A 16,160-nucleotide genomic window follows, 5' to 3' on the forward strand; every position below is an offset into this window, starting at 1 on the left:
GATCCCATCAGAATGTTCTAGAAGCTCAGAGAACATTTCACTTGATGCTACTCAAGTTGTGAGAGAAACAGAGCCATTTAAAGTCACCTTGGGCCTGATATTGGGAATTAATTATTAACTTCAGTGTCTTTGAAAAGCCAACAGTGGATGTCCCTTGCCAGTGTTTGTGTATGCATCATCAATCATATTTAAATGATTCTATGCACTACTTTTTCAGAGCCATTATTTAATTAAAAGCAAGTGAGTTAACCACTTAACTATATCAAATCTAAGACATTATCAAATGTAAGATGCATCTTTATTTTATGTGCCATTAAGAAAATAATGTGGCCAATTACACTGTGATACAATATCTTAATAAAAGTTCTGAACAACATATGAATCAGTCATATAAATCATTGCTTTGAAGTTTCTTTCATCTATTCAGAGAGAAGAGGCAATTTGTGTTCTCTCCCATTGCAATTTTTGCTGGGTGATAGAGAAAATGTTTTGCATGTTCCTCAGTAACAAACTATAACATGGCTTCATCTACTTGTGGGCATGTATCATCCTTTATTTGCTCCGGAAAAGCACTCAATACTTGCATTGGAAGAAAATACAGAATTACCGTCATTCCTCCAGTGACTAGTATTTGTTTCACTAATATCAAACTTGTACCCTGCTACTCAGTTTCTGAGCCTGTCTGGGAACACAATAAGTGTGTATTTCAATGCCAAATCACGTTGTAATCTTTTTGAAGACATTGTCAAGAGCAGATAAAGTCAATGCATAATGTACATATAGCACACATGACTCTCTTGAAGTGATGACAGTGAACAGCCACAGCCAAGTCACCCATGCACAAGTAGAGACAACTGTGTTTCTTCTGCTGCCTGGCTGAATGCAATTGTTAGGATGCCACTGACTGTAAGTCTGATCTCAGGAATGCTAATGTGGAAAAAGCATGCAAGCTAGAATTGATGAAATCCACTAAAGTCACTCAATTCAATTTCCAGAACACTTTTTTCTACTATAAATGTTAAATAGAATAGATTGACCAATAGTTTTGTTGACAATTTTAATTTTCTACAATGTGTGCAAAATAATGATAATGGCCAGGTGGGTAATATAGGTATAGGAAGGATCAGAACAATGGAATTGTTAAGAAAAATGCAAGATAAGGTAATTAACTCGTTATATTGGCTTAAGAACTATGGTAGAGACCACTCTTTGCCCCCAATATCCATTCCTTCCTTTAACCTTAGTTACAGGACCTCAGTTTTTTTAAGGCAGCAAAGTGCCTAACTAAGAGAATACATTTTCTAGCTTTCCTCACATCTGGCATGACCATGGTACTAAGTGTTGGCCACTGAGATCGAAGTTGTTGGACTAGGAACTCTGGGAAAGCTGCTCAAAGGAATTCATTCCCTTTGGAAAGCCCTTGTTTTCTTTCCTTCCTCCTTCTACCTGTTGCCTGGAATGAGGATATGATGTCTGGATCTCAAGCAGCCACCAAGATCATCTTTGCAGATAGAAGCCATGCAGTAGGATGGTGAATTGTGCAGGTAGAAGGACCCTGGGTCTCTGATCAGCTCATGGCACTGCCTCAACATCCCTGGGCATCATATTGCCAGCTTTTGCATAAGAAATTATCTTCCATCATTTTTAATAAGCTACTAGTATTTGGGGCTTCCCATTATATGCAGCATAGCCCAACGATAAACAGGAAACTTCTTGCTTCAGTTAGGATTCCATCTATATGCAAGAATGCCACAAGAATCTGTTAAGTCCCCACTCGATACATAATGAGGTAATTAAAAGGAATTAAAGGCATGATAGTTCCTTAAAATTTCTTTTAATTGTCCATGTGTAATGTTACGAATAATTTCTCAAAGGCAAAATGAATGTTCTGTTCACTTCACGAACATTTAATGAGTGCCTTGAGTGTGCACAGTACAGTGGTGGAGATACAGTCATGAGGTCTTGCAATTACCATGGCCCATTCTTGGCTGCCATATTGCATGATTTTGTATATGTTCTTTCTGGATATTAAGAAAGAAGTCAAACAGTGTCTTTGAGTCATCATTACTTTCAGCAAATGCCACAGACAGAACAATTTGCAGTTTCTGAAGTGATGGAGCTAGAAAATTGTTGGGAGCTTCCACCTTCCCAACCACCCCTCGCCGCAAAAAAAGTAAGAATTCTCTATAGCACAAGGTTCAAACCCATAACATCTCAATAGACTTCCCATGCTCTACCAGACAAAGGTGTGGTGTTCATATCTACCTTTGATCCTTTATAATATTTTTACTAGAAAGTCTTTTTGAAATTGCATCTCCTATCTGTGGAAGAGATTTCCAATTGATTGGTTCAATTTAAGCATGTATACCATGCTACCCTTTATTTATCTGGCAAATATTTCAATAAATGAGGTCCATTTCTGAACTATGAACTTTGGAATCTTCTCTGACATTTGTAGCACTGTGAATCTGTCATCATTTGTTTTGCTCAAATTGGGAAAACAAAGGGCTTCTCCAAAGAGAAAAGAGAATGGAGAAGCATAGGGGAAAAAAACATTACATTTATAAAGCAAAAGTAGGCTTATTAAGGATTTCAGAAATTTTATTCCTAATGGGTTTGAATCTCTCCATCTTCCATTTTCTTGCATGGACAGAGCTCCCTTTGAAGTCTTTGGAAGCTTTCTGTAAGAAAAAAATATGTATACACATGGGTGTGAGCTGAAAATTGAGCTCATTGTTTTGCCCTTTTAAAACGTATTTTTCAAAGATTTGCCTTTCATATTGCAGATGGGAGAGAGGATGTGCAATTTTACCTTGTGTAACATCTTTGCCTGAAAAGCTCAAAGTATTTGTAGACATTTTTAAATGAATAGTTCCCATGTTTGCCTGCTGAGGAAGGCAGAGGTTGGTATAATTTACTTCCATTTTACAACCGAGGAAACCGATGTTTAAGGAAAAGAGGCTCCGAATCTCAACCAGTAGCAGAGTTAAGGAAACAAGCCCAAACCTTACCACCAGACTAATGACACCCAGTCTGATGATCCCACCGTTTGATTGGTACCTCCAGAAGAAATACTGTCATTAGAAGAAATGCACCACAGATATTGTCATGTTCCATTTTCATATGAACCTTGCATTTATTATGTGGGATCATTTGTATTTATTTTGACACATTTATAGTTTACTGGCCTCTTTGTATTTTAGTAGCTTCTGATTGGGACATATTATTGAAATTGACTTTCAATAATGCTATTGTGATCATTGTAACTTATTCTAAGTACAGTGAAGAAACCAAATCAGATGTGGAGATGTGGAATTCAGGTCTATATATGTCAGGTAAAGTTATATATGGTCAATTTCTATAGACATAGAACAGGTAACAAACATGTATACAATTCAAAATTATGTACCTTGAGGTCTCTTAATAAATGTAGGTGAGTTATAGCATCAACTCAACCAAGTATGCATATCAGCATCATTTTTGCTAATAATGCCAAACTTAACCTCAAATACTTCTGAAAAAGAATCAACTAAAATAATCATGGATATTATAAATTACATCACACCCTTTAAAACGGACTCAAGAAATGCAAAGCTAACATATCTAATCTTTTACCATTTATTGAATGCCCCAAATGTATGCCAGGCTGTGTTCAGATACAATAAAACAAACACCAAAAAAAAAAAAAACAAAACAAAGATGTAACTCCTGACCTCCAGGAACAAGCAAGTCCACTGAAGTGTGGCTGACAAAATAAATAGATATAAGCGACCAAACACTACCACAGATGGCTCATCATGCACATGTACAGTCTTCTGTTCTCAAAAACCCAATGGAAATTACAAATAAAGAGGTTAAAACTTGGGCTGGGGTTGTGGCTGAGTGGTAGAGCACTTACCTAGCATGTGTGAGACACTGGGTTGGATTCTCGGCACCACATACAAATAAATAAAATAAAGTCCATCAACAACTAAAAGAATATTTTAAAAAACCTTAAATGCCTGTTCACTTCTGTTCCCAATTTTCTCATCTCAACCCCTCTCCTCTCCCAACCGACCTTTACTGTCTCTATTCCTGGGAAATCCAGGAATAGAGAGTGTCCCATATTATCACTTTCCTTTCCTATCTGAGGGATAGAATGTAAGGTTTGCAGGTATTTTAAACTCATTATAAGCATCCACATCAATTTTAAGGAACATTTTTCTTTTAACCTTAAAAGGTTAGCTTATACATCGCAATGCACGGCTTATTCCTTCTTACTGGGGTACATGTTGATCTCTGCATTGAAGATCATCCCTTTGTCTAAAATGCTAACTTGATGTCATTAGAAAATAGAATCAGAAATGTCTGAAAAGAATATGGAAGAGGCTGATTGCTCATCCATGTTATCATTGCTATGGTATGTAGATAAATAGCTTATAGTCCCCTCTCTTCAATCTTTGAAACAATCCACTATTACAAGGCACATTCAATTTCTGTCTACAAAATATAAGTCAATAGACAGGATTTTTCTTTTTTTTTCACCACTAAGAAACTCAGATCCCAAACAAGATCTCCCCATGCATGGAACTTTTTTTTTTTTTTTGGTAAATGTTTTTCTTTGCCATGAAAACCTGTAGTTTGAAGAAATATAAAGGAAGGAAACATTTTGCTTTTATTAAAAATAATGTGTATTTCCTGCTTATGGACAAAATTAACCAGCAGCAAAAGCCATCTTCATTTACCATTTGTCATTAAAAGGTTTCTGAGGTGGGAAGATTTCTTTTTTTCTTTCTTTATTCTTTTTTTTTAAGGCATATAGAAATGATATCTAGGACCAAAAAATGTTATCATTTTAGGTCAGACTATTTTATCATACCTGATGATAGATATGTTTTTAATTAAAATCCGTTGTAAAATTGGGTGTACTGTGCATCGTTGTGATGCCCGATCACTCTCCTGAGACACCCACCATCATTGGTACAGATCTCTAACTCTTGACACCCAGGGCCACTTTGTGTATTTAGCAGTTAGAAAGGTGATTTCTGAGGCCTGGCAGCTGTTGGTGTTAAAGCTATTGTGTAGGAAACAAAAGCCATTCTGTTCTGTTCCCCAGCCGCCTTTGTATCCTTGATACTGGAGCTGTTTCACAAATGAGGTATAATTCTTTACCAGGGAATTTCATTACTGCCCATGTTTCAACGTTAGCTTTGACAGCAGAGGAGAATGTCTGAACGCACCTCCTTATGGAAAGAATCTTGATTTCTGACCTCTGTTAAGATGCTTGCATTTAAAATCTGTGAATTAGACGTGCGATTAGATGCCATCCTAACAGCTCACACACTTCCTACCTTCCTCACTCTAAACCACCAAGCCCAAGGCTAGCTAGGGTGAATTTTCTGTCAGACTTCTTGTCTTGGAAACACTGGGACACCCACATAAACCAGTATAAGCTAGAATCTTTGCACAATTCCTCACTGACCTGGGAAATCCTCTTAGAGCTGATCAGAGCTGACGGTTATTTGAAAAACCTGCCATTTGTCATCCCAAAGGATATTCATTATTTTCATTTAGAAAGTATCTCAATCTAGGAAGTTTTCTGTTGCATGTTAAAAGAAATAAACTGGCCTAAACACTAGAGGAAATCTAGGCTTCCTCATTCTCACCTTCCATCCCTCCCTCAGCTGTGCCTTTTGCTAGAAGTGAGAATATTACCCACTTCACTCTACCACACGACTTCTTCAACAGGCATTAGAAGCATTGCTTATTTTCAATTACCCTCTTAAATTTCTCCCTTTGCCATGGTTCTCTCTCATCCAAAAAGAGAAAGGTGAGGTGGATCTGGAAGTTTCATGGCCACCAGGCCCAGCCTACTACTTCCAGCTGACCCAGAGTTTTATGAATGAGAATAAGTGACACTTATTTGCATTCTGGAGGGTTTGCTGTGCAGCACTATGGTGGCAATGTCTGCTGATAATGTATTGTTCATATAACTGAAGAGTGCATGGACTTCGGGTAGGGTTTGAAAGGAATTCTTGCTCTATTTCTCTGATTCTCTTGAGCCCAGATGGTTTTTATCTTTGTGGCATGATGACTGTAGCCATTTCAGGCTTCACATCTGCAACCCCATACCATCTAGTGAGCAAGAGAGTTTTCTGCAATCATCATACAAAAATCCTGGGCTTCACTCTGCTTAGGCCAACCTAAATCACATGTCCATCCTAGACCAATTATTGAGCAAAGAGGTGGGATTCTCGACTTGGGCCCCTTCTTGAAGATGGGAGTGAATCCAATCTCTTCCCAGATTCATGGTGTTTCAAAGGTGGGAGTAGGGATTGAGTCAGATTCTGAGAGGCACCAGGAACCTTGTTTTATATTCCTATTAAAAAGTAATTTGGGGCTGGGGATGTGGCTCAAGCGGTAACATGCTCGCCTGGCATGTGCGGGGCACTGGGTTCCATCCTCAGCACCACATAAAATTAATTTATAAAGATGTCCACCAAAAACTGAAAAACAAATATTAAAAAAATTCCCTCTCTCTCTCTCTCTCTCTCTCTCTCTCTCTCTCTCTCTCTCTCTCTCTCTCTCTCTCTCCTCCTCTCTCTCTCTCTCTTAAAAAAAAAGTAATTTGGCTCAAGATATTTTCCTATCTCCATGTGGCTAGAGAGAGGGGATTTATCCTCTCAAACTTAAATGCTACTTGGTAAGTGGCAAAGCATTAGCCCACACCCATGCTACCTGAAGGTAGGTGGGAGCCCCACTTAAAATAGTACTTTGCAAAATCAACTTATGGGCATCCTAACTTTTGGAATCTCAGGATTTTAAGAAAACAAAAAAAGTTGGTTTGACATACCAGAATTTAGAGGCTTCTGGCTTCTGTAAAATCTTTCTTTGTACATTTTAATGCAGCCTCTTTAGGAAAGAAAATTGAACAACTAATCCAGGTAATTTTTGCAAACATGGATGTTAAAGGGATCACTAGTTACTTTCTGTACTTCTGAGAGTCTTCTGTAATTTCAGATACCCTAAAACACTGAACAATCCTTCTCATTCAACAAATGTTTGTCATTCAAGAAGTAGTATTGAGGGCCAACTGTCTACAAGGTACCATGTTAAGTAGTGTGAGGGATACAAAAATGAATAAAAGTTAATACTTGTCTTAAAGTACCCAACTAAAATAATTATCACTCAACAGTGTCAGAAAACCTTGATCAGGAAACCTTGGTCAGGAAAACGGTGAGACATTTCAAGGAACTGCAGAATATTAGAAAGTGGCTTGGTTGTGTAATTGTAGGATTATTTGCCTTGTTATCTCTAATCATTAAGCATTTCAGTTCTGCAGGAAACGTCTCCGAAATGAAACAATATCCAAATCAAGCACAATATTGTGTGTGTGTGTGTGTGTGTGTGTGTGTGTGTTAGGCATTAATATATTCTCCCATTAATTTCTTAAAAATACTTTCCCTATATTTTGCCTTGGCTGCCACATGGGCATTTTTAGGTTTGATTTATCAGTGATATTCTCATTAAATGATTCCACATAATTACAATCTGGGGGTGCTGACTCAGCTACATTTTTCTCAATGTCTCTGTACTCTTTTCTTCTAGTTGAGTTATGCCTTGAACCACACAAACAGAAAACTAACGTTGGAACCTAAAATAACTGTCAATGCCAGGATTGTTGTGGTTGGTGCATCCACTGTGGGAATTTCCTTCCTAGAGACATTGATATTTTGGTGAGTTGTTTTTGTTGTATTTACTTATTTATAACAATTCTCTTCCTACACCTTAAGAGAGTCCCTTGACAGGACAGACTTGAGTCTGTCTGTCACCACACAACTTTGCCAAGGTGGATTAATGAATCAGGGGAATATCCTAACTTGGGGGTGGGTGGGTAGCAAACTATAGCCCCCAGGCCAAATCTGACTGGTAGATTTGAGTAGCTACAACAAGACCATATATCTTACAATGCCTAAAATAGGTACTGCCACTCTCTCCATCTGCTCATTGGATTTCAGCACCTCTTTATAAGGAAGAACCCTGGGTTCAATTCCAAGAACTTGGGATCATGCCCTGACATTGCTAGGACCTGACATGGAAACCTGGTGTGTGGCCTAACCTCTCTCAGACTCAATTTCCTCTTTTACTCTATTTTAAAGTATAATTTAGTTATAATTGACACAGTAGTTGTACATATTTATGTGGTATATTATACACTTATATAATAATCAGATCTGGGTAATTGGCATATCTAATGAGAGTATTCAATATCCTCTCTACTATTTGGACATACACAATTAATTGTTGTCAACCATAGTTACTGAACCCTGCTATAGAACATTAGAAGTTGTTCCTTCTATTCAGCTGCACCCCTGTACATATTAACTATTCCTCATTTACTCTTTCAGATTCTCATAGATGCTTTAAAAGACTCAGACTTTGAGAGACCACAGAACTCTGAATGTAAAAAGCCCAGTTTGGGGGCTGGCAGAGTACCTCAGGGGTAGGAACCCTGACCAAGCATGTACCAGGCCCTGGTTTCAATCCCCATCACTGCACATGCACATACACCCACACAAAGCCAATTTTCCCCCAAATCATTTACTCAAAATCACATGAGAAACTTTATCTACTATTCAAAACTACAGGAGCTCAGAGTTAATTGAGAGATGCAGCCCACCAAGTCAACAAAGTTAGGAGTCCAAGAATGATGGGTGGGGCCTATGGGAGGTTGGATAAGAAAAGGAATGAGAAAATGACCTCTCAGTAGCCCTATGTCTGGATAACCTGGAGATGAGCTAACCCCAAATGATGATTTTCTTCAGGTGATTTTCCTCATTTGACATCATATTAACCAGATAAACAAAGAACTGAGTTGGTTGTTTTTTTGGTTTTTTTTTTTTTCCCCAGTTTCTAGCCAATTTGTTCAATTCTCTGGAACATATCCTTTGTTAAACAGAAATAAAGTACATATTGTTATTGAAGTTAGCAGTAGAGTTCATATGCTTAAATATTGTGGCCAGTTTGTAGCAATATTTCATTATAAGAATGAAATAATGAGAAGTAATGTGGCATATTTATTTTCCTGTGTGTACCATATTGTACCAAGGCTTGCTTGTTCTGTTGGGTACCTTCATCTAAGATTTCTGAACAGCAAGTCTTATGCAACCACTGTTGAATGATGAATTATCAGGGTGGAGTTGTGAAATTATGAGAGTCAAGAAATGATTATAAACAGGTCTTAAATCTTAATTTGGCTTTATATTCAGTCATAAAATTTTATTTTAAATGATTACATTAAGATATACATGCAATTCTCTTTTCATGGAATTGACTTAAATTTAATAAAGACAGATATAAATTTTGATATAAGTACCGGGTTGATTGAATTCCCCAATCAGAAAGACTTTTTTAAAGCATTCTAAAGTACTCATAATTCTTTATCATCATTACAGAGATTATGTACACTAAAAATAGACTGGTATCAGTTTACGGATCTGTAATCCTTAAGAGAGGAAATAGTTTCTCATTATTTTCTCTAATTATTTTAAATTAGCAATCACCATAGTAACCTACTGCATATTTTACTTCACCAGTTTAGTTGCCACTTAAGCTAAATTTTATACGTGATTTTAATTGGAATGAAATTGAAGAAATAGTTTTCATCAAACGTTAGGTGAAATGAATCCCAGTGAGGACTAAATCCACATTTTGGAAGCAAGATTTTAAAAAATCACTCTCCTTGTACTTTTGAGCTGCATTATTAGACTCAGCAAGTAGATCGTAGTTTCTGGAAAATCCATTTGAGACACAGTGCAGTGACCTCTTTTTCCAGAAACTGGCATTTCTGTCATCTGGTGACACAACAGGCACATTCATTTTTCTTATATTATTTTCATGCAAGAAATTATGAAGTACATTTGGTCTTCTTTTCAAAGAACACCAAATGTAGTAGTCCTTGCATAAATCCATCCATCCTCAGTGTTAAGGTGCTTCTGAGAGAGTGGAAATGATTTGCTCCAAGTCTCAGCACCCAATACACAAGGAAGCAAACTCCATGCTGGGAGGATGGCAGGGGAATATGAAGGATGAGGATTAGGACTTTAATTTTAAAGTACAACATTCTATCTAGTCCTCAGGTGTCACTCATCCACAGTTACATCTGCTTAGATACACCTTCTTGTCTTTGTCACGCCTCCGAGTCACCCTGCATCTTGTCCCTACTAGAACTGGGCCTTTCTGGCCAGGTGACATGTATGGCACTTATTTGTCCAGAGACACATACCAGAGTCCCTATCTTCTGTTTCCTCTCGGGGCCTAGCCCTGGCTCTGCCGACTCCTCTAACACTGGGCCCAGTGGCCAGGGGTCTTGCTCTCAGATCATTATGCAATCTCCATCACCCCCAGGGAGGCCCCTGACTTCTGGTGCTTGAAGAAAGAAAGTGGATAGAGAGTCATTCATGGTGTGGGTGAGGCTCAGCTGGTTTGTTCCCTCCCCTTTGTCTCACACATCTGTCTTCTGAGGGCGCTGTGCAGAAGCAACTTGGCAGAGAGCTAAGGAGGGGCTGCTGTGGGCTCCACCTGCCCAGGTGTCCCAGCCTTCTTTCCCATCACTTGCCCTACCAGGTCATGGGCCTTTCAATGAGTCAGGAGCTGAGTTGGGGAAGGACAGTTCTCTTGAAGTGGGGAACACAGAGGAAGAAAACACTACCTCCCCCTGTCGTGTAGAAGCCAGTGAATCGGACAGGAAAAGACAGATCTTTACTGTGAATTATGGGTGTACTTCATGATGCCTGAGACATTCAAGTGATGGACCTGACTTATTTAAAATTGCAGTTCTTGTGATTGATGAATGGTACCCATTGGCTGTCCTGGATCTCAGAGACAGAAAGTTTTTGCTTAGGCAGTCTGGGTGTTACATATACATTATTCTTCTCAGCACTTCTTTTACTAAGACTTCTTTAAAAACCACACCACTGGGAAAAAAAATTTTAAAATAAATAAAACAGAACTTAGCCTTGGCTATAAGCCCAGCTCTGCCATCAACCAGTGTGAAAGCATATGGCTCTAAGGGTGGCCTTGTCCCCATCTGTGCTGAGGAAGGTTTGCATCATGGGATCCTTAGGTCGTGCCAACCTAAAGGTGCTGCCACCTTAGGAACTTGACCAAACCTAGCAGAGGTCAAGAGTGAACTCCCTATTCTTTGATCAACAGCCACATCCCCAAGTGAGCTTTGTCATCTGCAGAGGCAGCACTGGTTCTGGAAGGAGAGCTTTTTAAAGCCTTTCCGAGGCAATAAGAGGTCTTTTTCCAGGCTGGGCAAAGTGGCACATGCCTGAAATCACAGTGCCTTGGGAGACTGAGGCAGGAGGATCATGAGTTCAAATCCAGCCTCAGCAACTTAGCAAGACCCTGTCTCTAAATACAATATAAATAAGGGCTGGGGATGTGGCTCAGTGGTGAAGCGCCCCTAGGTTCAATCCCTGGTACCAAAGCAAAACAACAACAACAACAAAATAATAATAATAATAATAATAACAATAATAATAATAATAATAATAATAAAGAAAGAAAGAAAAAACCAAACTACAGGATCCAGGTCTGTGAACTTCTCTTTTGTTTCTACACTCTCCTTCCTCACTCTGTGGTATGTGGACCAGGTGCATTGGCATCACCTGGAAGCTCATTAGACATTCAGAACCTTAGTCCCAAACATGTATTTTCCCCCCATAACTATACAAAAGAATAGCTTCTTTATCATCTCTTAGGCACAAACTCACTGGGCTGAAGCAGCTTTTATTCTATTCTCTTCTAACACATGTGTCTCTATGGTTCTTACAGCATTTACTTCTAACTCTAGAGCAATTCCTTTTAATCCTTTATTTAAAAATCCTTCCTAATTCAATTCTTATGTAAAGAATCTCTTGCAGAGCCTGAAATGGCACTAGAAAAATGCACAAATGAATCATGGGAAGACCGTGTCTGAAAGCAGCCCTGGGTGGTGCCCCCACGACCCTTTGTGTGACTAGAGAAATATATAATTTGATTCACAGGAAGTGCCGGTGGGCGTTGTAAACCCAAGCCCACATTGCTTTCCACTTCCATACTGAGGAAATTTTGCTCAAAAAAATGACCAGATAATCTCACCAAAGGTTGAAATCACGAATTTTCCCAACCTAAACTGTGGTCCCTCATCTGGTTGAGTGTACTGAGGTGCATAAGAATAGCTCCTAACTGGCCAGGCATGTTTTCAAAGCCCGGATTGTAGCCCAAAGACCGAAACTCCTGTTATCTGGCTGCACGGTTCTGCACAATATCCGGCACAGCTGTGGGCACTGGCAGCAGCCAGCCTAGTGCTGGCGGCTTAATTAAGCTTTTTATCTTTACATTTGTCTGAGGACATTTGAAACCTTCAGCGCGGCCTGTCGCTAATTAGGTGACTAATTAAATAGTCAGAGCTTCCTTGCTGATCTCAGAACTAAACCCCCAGAACAGGTTGGTGAATGTGACTGTCCTGTCCTGTGGGTCTCTGCCACATGAATTGAAGGGCTCGTGTTCCCATTGACTGCCCTGTTTACACCAGGGTAAAAGCAGCTTGGTGGCAAGGATGGTGGCACACACATGCCCACTTTCCATGGAGCCCGGGGAGCAGGCAGCAACCTGAGGCAGAGATCTAGGGGCAGGCTGCATCTTGCCACGGTGTTGTGAGATCCTCGGGGACTGATGCAGAGGCCTGTCAGGTGGTTGAGGAGGGGGACCAGAGGTGGGAGGAGTATGTCAAGCACTGAGGCTCAGCCTCACCCTACAACTCCCACACCCCCAATAGAATGACTTGACATTCTGCCATCAGAAAATAATGACCAGGAATATTCCCCAGTGTTGCTAATCACAACTGGATTTCCTAATCTGATTTCAATATTTAAATGTAATTAGTGTTAAATAAAAGTATATTCACTTAATGAAATTATCTGCTTCTATTTCTTTCAGAGTAACTTCACTCATAATATCTAAATTAGAACTCCCAGAACAAAAGAAAAGCAATTCTTTGGGGACGATGTTAAGCCTTCTTTGCAAAGAGGGGGTTGGCTTATTGTCTTTATTTTTTTTTTTTTGCACATGTGTGGGGGGGTGGTTTTTCGTGATTCTTTAGAATTAAGAATGTTAGGTAGGCATCTTTGTGGGCACAAGATGCAAACCAGGTGCCCCAAATTAAGCAGCATAAGCATAAGCAGTGATTCTTTATAATTAAGAATGTTAGGTAATAATCTTTGTGGGCACAATTTGCAAACCAGGTGCCCAAAATTAAGCAGCATAATCTCCTACTTAGTGTTCATCATTTGCTATTGGATAATATTCAATGATAACATTACTACCTGTCTTGGTCTGCATTCCTTCAAACCAAGCTGAAAACAAAGAATTTGGGTGCAAGTAGTTCAGTTGGGAGTACTCCTAAGGAACTGAGAGAACAGGATAGTGAGACAAGGAAGGAAGGATAGCCAAAAAGTAAGTAGTAGTAGTAGTAGTAGTAGTAGTAGTAGTAGTAATAATAATAATAATAATAAAGCATTTATCAGTGGGTCACCAATATGGGCAGAGGCTCCATCCTGAGAATGGTCCATCTGAGGGGTAAGGAAGCTGGGGTGTTCTTTAGCCACCAGTTCTTGCCCTGGTGGTTAAATAGTCAGCCTGGGATATTCTTCTGGCATGTTCTTCCAGCTTCCATGGTCAGAAAATGTCCTGTGCAGAGAGAGGCAGGAAAGCATTGGTGGTATCATTTGCAGGTGAGCAGATGAACCAAGGTAATGCAGGTGGACCCAACAGCATCTGCTTGAACACCTTTACTATCCCTTAGTTTCCCTGGTTTATTTCTTCTCTCTCATCAATAGTCTCACAGTTAGCCTTTACCAAAGCATGTGGGCATAGACAGAAGTGGTTAAAAGAAAATGAAGGTTATAGAAAAAGGTTGTGTTAATTTCGCTGTTGACATTGCATGTTAGGTGACCCTGCCCAAGGACGAGGGTGGATCCAGGATTAGGGTGTATCCTGCAGTTTGAGGAAGTATCCCAATCCTTGGGTTTAGGGCGTTCCCGGTTTAAGACAAGTTTAAGGCGTTCCCAGTTTAAGACCTTGGATTTTAGGGAAGTTCGATGTTGAGGATTATTGCTGCTGGAATTAGGGCGTTCCTGCTGCCTAAGCTCCTGTTGAACTCTCGTGAGATTCAGAGAGCATTTTGGGAAATAAGCCTCGTGGAGTAGGTGAATTGGGTGGCAGCAGAACTGGGATTGCCCCAGAACGTGTGTGGAGGCCGGTGTGAGTTCGGGAATAAAGAATTGCTGTTTGAATCTACAAAGCTGTGTGGTGGCTCGTGATTCTGTGCCCAGCCAAGACTGCGGCATTTTGTGGCATTCTTACATTTGTAAAGAGAACCCCAGGTATACTACACTACCAGAAACCTTTGCTAGTAAAAGATGGCATTTGGGGACTTTGTCTTGGCAAACAACAGTACTCTTTCTACTTTGGGAGAGAAGAGGTATGGTTAGATGAGTAGTTTTCAAAATATAATCTTCAGACCAGCACCTTCAGCATTATCTGGGACCTATTTGAAGTACATATACTCAACAAGTCTTACCCTAGTAAAGACTGAATCAGAAACCTGAGGATGGAGCCCAGGGGTCTGTGCTTTCACACCTTAAAGGTCACTTAAGTCTGAGAATCATTGTGCTGGGGTGTAGGGGAGACAATCAGTACTCTCCATGGCTAATGGAGCCCTGGAGAATTATTCAATACCTATGAGCCCGTGCAATGGGGAAAACACCCCAGAATTCCTCTTCTACACTAGTATGAAGGTTAAATTAAGTAACAGATGCAAAGTATCTATCAAAATGCCTACCACTTAATACTTGGCACCAACCACTGATTTGCATGAATAGATCCCTGGTGGTAGCTGAGCATTGACTTTCAAAAGAAGGGAAATGACTGAGGTGATAGAGTTTTCTCAGTGTGGAAGATGCTTTCCTCTAAAGATTGGAGGTGAGTCAGAGGTGTTTCCAGACAAGGATTGCATCTGACCCTTTGTGAGACATTTCCCTGAAGTTTTATTAAAATAGCTACCATTTCTGTTTTAACATCTAGAGGACCAAGCAAATAACCCAACATTCTGTGGTAGTTCTGTTTTGCAAAACTTCTTGACTTTAGAGAAAATTAGATGGACCACTTCCCTGTTAACTGTTGACCCAAACTAAGGAATGCCCAGAGCCCTGTGAACCATGCTTGTTAACATTTATAGAGACCATATCCTGGTCTTTTCAGAGGTTCCAGCTGATCATTGTTGCCTAACAGGCCACCCATGCATGTTTCTCAGGCCTTTTCCTGATATCTGAAGACATTGCAAACTTTGATCTTGACATGCTTGGGCTTCACTGTTCTGCCAGTGATTTCAAGTTTATCATGTAAGTTTTAGGAGGCTGTGACTATACCTCCTATCCCAAGACCAAAAGTTCTGCTGCCATAAAAGAAAAATAAAAGATCAAGACAACAAAAATTTACATCTTCATTTGTGTCTCTCAAATATTTAATTAGATCATATTCCATCCTTCATAGAAACATATTAAACTCTGCTCTTCTTTCTTGAGCTCCTCAAACCCCTGGAGCCTCTCAGACTTCTACCTCTACATTAGTGGTTCTCAAAGTGCCATCTCTGGACCACTGACATCAACATCATTTCAGAACCTGTTAGAAATACGAATTCTCAGGTTCCGCCCCAGACCTGCTGCATCAGGAACTGGGAATGGGCCCAGTTATCTGTGTTTTCATAATCCTTCCAAGGATCCCCTCCATCTTCAATGTGTCATGCCGATGTGATCTTGGCTGTGCCAGCTCCATCCCATCATCCCCACCTTTCTCATGTGCAGTCTCACTCCCCAAAAGACAAAGGAGATCATAAACCCTCGACTGTGCACCCTCACTTCCCCTCCTCAGCTCTGAACCCACCAACCATTTTCTCTCTTACCTGCAGAGGAGGGATTAAGCATATAACACTCATCCATTGATGTTGAGAGCCACAGCCAAAGGGGCCCCAGCAAAGTTCCAGCTGCCAGCAAACTTCCAGCTGCCGGCTGATGATTGTGCCCAGCCAGACTGCGGCACATTACCTTCTGAGGCAATTAGGAGATGTCAAACTG

The 16,160-nt window shown here is 40.0% G+C and overlaps 1 protein-coding gene across 1 annotated transcript in view; it reads left to right on the forward strand.

Moving 5' to 3' along the window:
• CFAP61 (cilia and flagella associated protein 61) overlaps positions 1–16,160 on the forward strand; it is a gene marked incomplete at its 3' end in the record, with an annotated part of 257,071 nt that overhangs the window by 129,931 nt on the left and 110,980 nt on the right. The window contains exon 18 of the mRNA XM_081290916.1: positions 7,588–7,715. Coding sequence (XP_081147042.1) covers positions 7,588–7,715 — 128 coding nt within the window. The remainder of the gene's footprint in view (positions 1–7,587; positions 7,716–16,160) is intronic.

This window comes from Spermophilus citellus, assembly GCF_964194105.1.
Source record: "Spermophilus citellus genome assembly, chromosome: 4".
Taxonomy (NCBI): Eukaryota; Metazoa; Chordata; class Mammalia; order Rodentia; family Sciuridae; genus Spermophilus; species Spermophilus citellus.